We start from the raw sequence: 9,461 nt of genomic DNA, 5'->3' as shown, positions 1-9,461 counted from the left end.
CGTGGTGCTGAGGAGCACCTCTCTTGAGAACATACAGAATAGGCTACAGGGAGGGGAGAATCCAAGGGGTCAAGAGCTGTAGTTTGAAAGAAGGTGCTAATCAGTTTAGCTACTAGGTAGTTTTGCCCCAGCAATATCATTTACCCTTACTCTTAACTTTTCTGTGTGGAACAGTCTGGGGCCAGCAGCTAATAATGTAATCGACAATGGAAAGGAAAGGCAGGGACAAACCCTCTCTTTCCTGTATTTGGAGAGAGTACATTCCCAGGAGTATAGATCTCAGACAAAGAAGGAATGTGTGCCTCTATCCCCTTCACGTACCTACACCCTCTCCCCAATTTTACGTAAGGAAAAACAGGTTGGACAATGCTTCTCGGGAATTTGAGATGGCAGCACCTTGAACTCATGGTGGTTTTTATGGAATACTTAAATTTTTACAGAATATCAGGAAATGGGAGGATAGGCCATAGAAGGCACCATTGATATAGCAATAACCATGGAAACATAAGCACAACGAATGTTTATGAGTATTTGCTATGTGCCAGGAGCCCTTATAAGTTCTTTATATTAACTTATTAAATCCCCATAAGGACCCTACAAAGTAGAGATTAATATTATCCCCATATTATAGATGAGTAATATAGGCATAGAGAGTCATAACCCACTCAACCTACTTGGTCACACAGTGGCCAAGCTAGGACTCCAATGAAGAGGGTCTGGTTTCCCAGCCCACATCCTTAATCAAAACACTGCACTTCCACTCAACTGCCTTAGTAAAACCTTGTGGGGGGTGTTATGGATTGAATTTTTGTGTCCACCTTACCCCACCCAAATTCGTATGTTGAAATCTAATCTCCACTGTGATGGTATAAGGAGGTGTGGGGTCTCAGAGGTGATTAGGTCATAAAAGTAGAATTCTCATGAATGGGGTTACAGGAGGCCAGAGAGCTAGCTCCCTCTTTCTACCATCTGAGGGCACAAGGGGAAGGTGACAGTCTGCGAGCTGGAAGGTCTTCACCAGAACCTGCAGGTGGCACCGTGGAAATCAGCATAGAAGGCATTATCTCTTTGAAAGTTATGTTACCAGATAAAGAAGACAGAATTAGGCAGAGGGAGAAGAGGAGAGGAGAGGGAGTATAAAACATCAATAAATGTTTCCTGTTAGGCACTTCCAGTCTTCAGAAACTGGGAGAAGTACATTTCTGTTGCCTATAAATCACCCAGTCTATGGTACTCTGTTCTAGCAGCTCAGATTGAATGAGACAGGGGAGAGACCTTGAAGTTGAGATCATTTAATTCATTAACATCATACCCTTTTATGTTTTCTTATCCCTTTCTAAGAAAAGACGATTCTTCATAAGGAAGTTCATTATCTATTAATGATATAATATATATATATATTATAAATCATTTATTTATTATTTATAGACATTAAACAAATACTTATATAAATAATCATTTAATTTCAATTGCCATAAGGCCTAAAGAGGGAAAAAACAGAAGCCATGAGGCCTTGACACAATATGGTGAGGAAGGATCCTTCAAAATGTTATGACAGGCACTTTGCACCTCATAACGATTATTTAAAAAGTTGAGGGGAGACAGTACAACAAATGAGGGGCTTCATTTGTTGTCTTTGCAGAAATCAATGGCATCCAGATTATGATGGTAGTAATTAATTAGGCCGGTAGAGCCTGATAAAGTCCAGGTAGGACTTGACTAAGCCACTTAATATTTGTTCTAAGTAAATATCAAAGGGATTTCCGAGGGTGCCTCACTAAGAGGTACTCTGTATCAAATACTGGTGTTGAGATCAAAGGTAAAAATTGCAGTCTGGGGAGAGATCATCTCAAAAGCTCACAGGCAAAGGCAGAAAAATCAAGCCAATGGGGCACCTGGGTGGCTTAGTCGGTTAAGCATCCGACTTTCGCTCAGGTCATGATCTCGCGGTTTGTGGGTTTGGGCCCCGCGTCGGGCTCTGTGCTGACTGCCAGCTCAGAGCCTGGAGCCTGTTTCAGTCTGTGACTCCCTCTCTCTCTGACCCTCCCCTGCTCACGCTCTCTCTCTCTCTCCTAGAAATAAATTTTAAAAATTTAAAAAAATAAAATAAAAAAAAGAAAAATCAAGCCAATGAAAAATTGTTTGAAAAGGAATCGCAAGTATCAGGTCATGAATAAAATCTGAACAGGGGGCTGGACAAGGGTTACTGAGAATTTCTAGCTCGGATTACCTTTGCAGACAGAACTGTGGATCTCATCGGGGCAGTTACAACCACCTAAGATCAAAATGATTAAAGTGTTCAAGTGACAACCAGATGGGACTGTATGAAATCCTTTGGAAGAAGATACGAGGACTGGAGGATGTTAGACTAGGACATTCAAAAGAAGATCAAAGAAGACCAGAAGGGATTCAGGAAGAAATCGTCCCAGAAGGTGGCAGAAAGGAAATAGAGTTTGAGAGACATGTGGTTTAATAACCAAAGCATCTCAATGGCACTGAATAATAAAACAGAAGGCAGAGCAAACAGGAGACAGGTGAATGAACGGTGCAAGAAACCCCACCATAAGCCACACACTGCAAACACTGCAATGTACTTCATCCAGTTAAGAACCAGCTTAAAACAGGGGCGCCTGGGTGGCTTTGTTGGTTAAACATCTGACTTCAGCTCAGGTCATGATCTTACGGTTCGTGGGTTTGAGCCCCGCATCGGGCTCTGTGCTGACAGCTAGCTCAGAGCCTGGAGCCTGTCTTTGGATTCTGTATCTCCCTCTCCCTCTGACCCTCCCCTGCTCACGCTCTCTCTCTCAAAAATAAATAAAAAACATTAAAAATTTTTAAAAAAGAAAAAGAACCAGCTTGAAACAGTGTGCTTTGTGAAAGGGCAAATCATGAAGGGGCTAATGGAAAGCACAGGAAACACTCAGGTAACCGATAACTGATCATACAACCCATGTATGAGGGTCCTGTTTCAGGCACTGGGATGCATCGGGATCTCCTCATTCAAGAGATTTGCATTACGGGCAGCAGGATGTGGAGATTTAGAAAATGAATTAAAAGTACACAAGAGAAGGTATGTCCCACCTGACCGAACTGGCGTTAGTGTTTCCGGGCCCCCAGGGAGGGGGGATTTGGAGGCAGGTACAGACCACGCCTTCCCTTCGCCATTCTTGGCAGACAGGACTCATTCCTCGTGGCAGATAAAGCAGGCCACCAGTCCTCGGGAGTTGTCAGTTGAGATAAATCTGTGTCCCCCAAATAGGGATGCTCAGAAACTTCATGGATGAGGTACGAGGTGAACAAAGCCCTTAAGGAGAAAAGAGACACACAAAGGAGGAGGAGTGGAGAGTCCACTAATGGGAAGTGGCATAAACTGAGGCAAGGAGGCCGGCCTGGATGTGTTTCAGGAAGAGGCTCTGAGAAGGAATCGATATAGAATAAAACCTGTTCACAGAAAGTTGGGAAGAAGGGAGGGCACGGCCTTCTTGGAAGAAGAGGGGTGTGCGTGAAGCAGCAGAAGAAATTCCCTTGTGTGTCAAAATATCTTAGAATCTAGCAGATGAGAGTAAAGAAAAAGGCGAGAAGAGATGGGCCTCATAAGAGATTCTGACAGCCACGGGGAGGAGGCAGAAACTGTAAAATCCTTGCTTTTACACAAAGTCCATTACACACAGACATGCCATGCTTTCCTAAGAGAGAAATAGGAAGGCCCAGTTGGTCTCTGACGTACCATGTAGTGTAGGCACATCTACATCTCGTGGCCAAACTTCCTCAGTTACCTTTCTCCACGGAGGGTCCCTCCCTTCCTTGCCAATGTGCCTGCACATAATAAGCTTTATAAAAAGTGCTTTATACACATGTATTGACTGCTCGATAGTGATTATACTGAATGCAGCTGCTGTTTCGTTCCTCCTGAGCGAAATGACATATGTGCAGATGAGTGTTTGGAATTAAATTAGCAGGATGCCCGTCCCAGGAAGGAGTATCTGGACTCTCAAGGTGCCAAAGAAATAAAAAGATGCAGATGTGAATTCCAGAATTCAAAGGATCTAATAGGACTTCTTTAGAGTCAGATCTGGGATCTGATCCAAGCTAGTCCTAATGCCTACCTCCCAAGGTTATGGGAAGAGTTAAGTCTGAGGAATGTAAAACTGGGGGCATCAAGCCAGTAGCCGGCAATGGGCAGCCACACATTTTTCTGATCCCTGGATGCACATCCCTTGCAATGTGCCTTCAGCCCCTCCCATGAGTAGGCGGAGTCTATTTCTCCACAGTAAAGAAGCCTGAAAGGCCTGTTGGATAATGAGCGACAGTGGGGCTCGTTCCCTGGGGCGCTGGCCAGCTGCCTTCCATTACCAGACACATCAGTGAAACCAGCCTAGATCATCCACTACCAGCCGACCTGCCCACTGACCCAAGGTTTCTGAGGAACCCCAGCAAAAACCAGAGGAGCAAACCCCCAGCAAAAAACAGACCAGAGGAAGCATAAGCTAAATAAGTGGTTGTTTTAAGCCACTAAGATCTGGGATGGTCTGAAAGGCAGCAAAGGTGAACTTGTACACAAGGTGTCTGGATTGCCTACAGTCTCACCAGACTGGTTACTAACACAATGAGGTTAGAGTCTTTATCTTGTGACTCTCATTCAAGTGATTATTTTCATACTGGCCTCTGCTACTGTACTATCTTCCATCCCAAACAAATCTTTGCTGCTATAAAGACCAAGAAAGAAGCTGCAGATCTTTCCAACAATGCAGGTATGTTATGGGGCCAATAGGGTATATATGTGTGTGTTAAAAAAAAAAAATATATATATATGTATATATATATATAATAAGAAATTGCCTCACATGACTTTGGAGGCTAGAAGTCCCGAGATCTGAAGTTGGTGAGCTGGAAACCTCAGAGGGTTTATGATATACATTCCAGGCCAAGAGCAAAGGAAGAGACAAGTCTTAGCTCAGTAGAGAAATAGAGTTCCCTCTCACTCAGCCTTTTTGTTCTATTCGTTTCTTCCTTGATTTCATGAGCCCTGCCCCTCATATTAGGGAGAGCAGTTTGCTTCACTCAGTCTACTGATTCAAATGTTAATCTCACTCAAAACACCCTCACAAATCCACCCAGAATAACCTCTGACCAAAGGTCTGGGTGCCCGTGGCCCCGTCAGGTTGACACATAAAATTAACCATCACAGAAGGTAACACTTATGAGGGGTTCCTAAGTAAGGGACAGAAACCAAGTCCTTTGGGATCTGTGAAAAGGAAAGAACAAATCTCACCCTTTTTATCGTCAGTGTAGATGGCCCTGTCCAGCCAAGGGAGCCTCAGGGATGATCTGAACATCACCCTCCACTTCATGCCCCGCCGTCTGGGGGAGGGAGCACTCTTGACTTCCTTAGGTCTGTGAGAATGCAAGCCACTAGGAGTCTTACACAGTCTAGGGTGTATAAAAAAAATAGTAATAATAATGATAATAAAAATGAAAAGAGCCCCACTTACATTAAAAAGTACAAGGAGACAAGAGGTAGTTCTAGAATTCTGTTCCCTTCGCGTGAAACATTACAGATTCAAAGGTGGAAAGAGGATGCTACAGAGAAAATCATACCCGGCTTCACGTCACAGGGCCTTTTAGGAGTCATAGGACACTGGCAAAGTACATATCTGGAGAACAAGAATCAATAACCATCAGAAGAATAGGGGACAGCATTGTGACCTTTGGCCTCATGCTGGCCTCAGATACCCCGGTGAGCAAATCTGTGTCTGAATTATTCATCTATTATTGTAGAGCCTTGCAGATACAAACAGCTCTGAATATGCATAGTATTTTCATCATAAATGAGTACAGGCTTAGGGTATTTTTCAAAGTTCATTAATTATTGAGGTCCCTCAAGCAGCTCTGACTCTGCCATGTTTTGATTTTTGTTCTGGACCGAATCAAGTTACTCAGAGTCCATCTCAATTGTGAATTCACTCAGGAAGTGATTTATGGCTTTTATAAAATTCTTTGGCATAAAAATCATGTTGGAGAAACTTGATTTTAACTATTTAGGTACTGAGTTCTTCATACCGCAGCTTTTTAAAAAACTGTGGTAAAATGCACCTAAAATTCACCACCAGAACCATTTATAAGTGTACATACAGTTCAGGGACATTAAGTATATTTACATTATATTCGCAGCCTGCACCACTATCCATCCCCCAGAATTCTCTTCATTGTGCAAAACTGACCCTATACCCAGCAAATAGTAATTCCCCATTTGCCCTTTACCCCAGCCCCTGGAAACTACTGTTCATCTGTACGAATTTGACGCCTCCAGGTACCTCAGAGAAGTAGAATCATAGAATCTACATCTTCTTGTGACTGGCTTATTTTCTCAGCAAAATGTCCTCAAGGTTTATCCATGTTGTAGCATGTATAGAAGTTTTCTTCTTGAGTCTGAATAATATTCCATTAGGTGTACAGACCACACTGTGCTTATCCATCTATCTGTCCGTGGACCCTTGGGTAGCTTCCGTCTTTTGGCTATTGTGAACAACGGTGCTCTGAACATGGATGTGTGAGGACCATGCTGTCATCTCTCTTGTGTATATGTACCTAGAAGTAGAACTGCTGGATCAGATGGTAATTCTCTTTTGAAATTTTTAATGAACTGCCACACTGTTTTCCATAGCGGCTACATCCTTTTACATTCCTACTAACAGTGCACAAGGGCTCTAGTTTCTCCACATCCTTAAGGACACTTGCTATCTTCTGGGTTTTGTTGATCTGTTTTAGTTTTGGATGGTAGCCATCCTAATGGGTGGGAAGTTGTAACACCTTGTGGTTTTGGTTTCCATTTTTCTAATGATTAGTGATGTTGAGCATCTTCTCATTTGTTTACTGGCCATGTGTATGTCTTCTTTGGGGAAAAATCTTTCAGTCCTTTGCCCATTTTTAAGTCAGGTTGCTTCGGTTTTGTTATTGAGTGTAGAGGTTCTTTATGTATTCTGGATACTAATCTTTTATCGCATACATGATCTGCAAATATTTCACTCATTTCATTTGTGTTTTCACTCTGTTGATTGTGTTCTTTGATTCACAGAAGTTTTAAACTTTTATTTAGTCTAGTTTATTGGTACCTTTGTTGCCTGTGCTTTTCTGTCACATCCCAGAAATGACTGTCATAGCTAATGTCTTGAAGGTTTTCTCCAGTGTTTCCTTCTGACAGTTTTATAGCTTTACCTCTTATGTTTAGGTCTTTGATCCATTTTGAGTTAACTTCTATATATGGTATAAAGCAAGATCGATCCAGCTTCATTCTTTTGCACATGGACATCCAGTTTCCTCACATTATTTGTTAAAAAGACACTATTACATTTCTAAATGTTTAAAATCATCAAGGTGGCTGAGTGGCTCAGTCGGTTAAGTGCCTGACTTGTGGATTTGGTTTAGGTCATGATCTCATGGCTTCATGGGCCTGAGTCCCACATCGAGCTCTGTGCTGGCAGTGCAGAGCCTGCTTGGGATTCCCTCTCTCTCCCCTTTCTCTTTGTCTTGCCCCCCCCCCCCACAACTCATGCTGTCTCTCTCAAAATAAATAACCTTAAAAAATATAAAATTACCAAAGGAAACAAAGATTGGGGTGCCTGGCTGGCTCAGTCAGTAGAGTGTGCAATTCTTGATCTTGAGGTTGTGAGTTCAAGTCCCGTGTTGGGCGTGGAGATTACTTAAAAAAAAAAAATCTTAAAACAAAACCAAAAAAGAAATGAAGATTGTCTCTTTAGGCAGAGAGTATTACCACGGTACAAGATGGTCAGGCATTACCAAACATATGACCAGTACTAATTTAATAATATGTAAAGCATGGACACTGATTAGTCTCCATTTCTCTCCTGCTCCCTTCCAGTCTCTATCCCCAGAGGGGCTGATCCCTGCAGAAGATGTCATCTGGCTCCCTTACCTTTTGTCTTTTCCTTGATTTTGGCAAAAGGGAGGACAGGCGAGACAATGGTCAGAGTTTCCCCTCTACCTCCTGCATCCCCCCTGTGACTCTGGTTCCTGTCTGGAGACCCTCTTCAGTTTTCATCAGGCTGTGGAATATTATTTGCTTCCCTTGGTCCTTCAGTTCCTGCTTCCGCTAGACCCTGGGTATCAAAGTATTCTTTGGTGGTTTCCTTGACTCTACCCACAGCTTTGTAAATAGTCCTTTTGTTTTTGTTTTAGTTTTTAATGTTTACTTATTTTTGAGAGAGAGACAGAGTGTGAGTGGGGGAAGGGCAGAGAGAGAGGGAGACACAGAATCTGAAGCAGGCTCCAGGCTCTGAGCTGTCAGCACAGAGCCCAATGTGGGGCTGGAACCCATGAACCATGAGATCATGACCTGAGCCAAAGTCAGACACTTAACTGACTGAGCCACCCAGGTGCCCCTTCTTTTCCTTTCTTTCTTTGGATGCCAGGGAAATCTATGGCCATACCACCCTGAAAACACACCTGATCTCATCTGGATGCAAGGGAATTAGGGAGGAAGGGAAAGGAAATTCTTAAGTTGGTTTTTTTTTCTTTTTTTTTTCTTAGGATAAGATTTCAAAGGGAAAATAATGTAAAAGACCAATACCTCTGCCAAGTACTAAAGATCGCTATTATGAGAAGCCTGTAGGAGCGGCCTTCCTCACACAGACGGTCTGTTTGGATGACACAACAGTCGAATTTGAGATCTGGGACACAGCTGGACAGGAACGGTATCACAGCCTGGCCCCCATGTACTATCGGGGGGCCCAAGCTGCCATCGTGGTCTATGACATCACCAACACAGATACATTTGCACGGGCCAAGAACTGGGTGAAGGAGCTGCAGAGGCAGGCTAGCCCCAACATCGTCATCGCACTGGCGGGGAACAAGGCGGACCTGGCCAGCAAGAGGCCATGGAATTCCAGGAAGCACAAGCCTATGCAGAAGACAACAGTCTGCTGCTCATGGAGACGTCTACAAAGACGGCGATGAACGTGAATGAAATTTTCAGGGCGATAGCTAAGAAGCTTCCCAAGAACGAGCCCCAGAATGCAGCTGGCACTCCAGGCCGGAACCGAGGTGTGGATCTCCAGGAGAACAACCCAGCCAGCCGGAGCCAGTGCTGCAGCAACTGAGCCCCCCTTGCCTGCCCACTGCCCCCACCTCCTCCGCCTGAGCGACCCAACTGGAATCCACTCACTCTAACCAATCGCACTTAACGACTCGGGCTACCACTGAAGGGGGCAGGGGGAGGGAGTCCGCCATGATTTCTCCATAGAATTTTGATCATAGGCCGGAGTGAGTTATTCCACCTGCACCTTTCTTTTTTATTTTTTTATTTTTTATTTTTAAAAAAATTTTGTTAATGTTTTATTTATTTCTAGGAGAGAGAGAGAGAGAGACAGCATGAGCAGGGGAGGGTCAGAGAGAGAGGGAGACACAGACTCTGAAACAGGCTCCAGGCTCTGAGCTGGCAGTCA

The 9,461-nt window shown here is 43.7% G+C and overlaps 1 protein-coding gene across 1 annotated transcript; it reads left to right on the top strand.

The window, feature by feature from the left end:
• Nucleotides 1-4,606: 4,606 nt before the first annotated feature.
• LOC120239005 (ras-related protein Rab-5C-like) lies at nt 4,607-9,153 on the top strand. The gene is given in 5 exon segments (XM_039243087.1): nt 4,607-4,751; nt 5,559-5,737; nt 6,267-6,310; nt 8,598-8,890; nt 8,893-9,153. Coding segments are annotated over 5 exon segments (885 nt in total). The 3' UTR covers nt 9,117-9,153.
• The last annotated feature ends 308 nt before the right edge of the window (nt 9,154-9,461 follow it).

Source organism: Hyaena hyaena, unplaced genomic scaffold (genome assembly GCF_003009895.1).
Source record: "Hyaena hyaena isolate Hyena2069 unplaced genomic scaffold, ASM300989v1 scaffold_8, whole genome shotgun sequence".
Lineage (NCBI taxonomy): Eukaryota > Metazoa > Chordata > Mammalia > Carnivora > Hyaenidae > Hyaena > Hyaena hyaena.
Note: the sequence above shows the minus strand (reverse complement) of the source record. Positions and strands in the feature narration are given on the sequence as shown.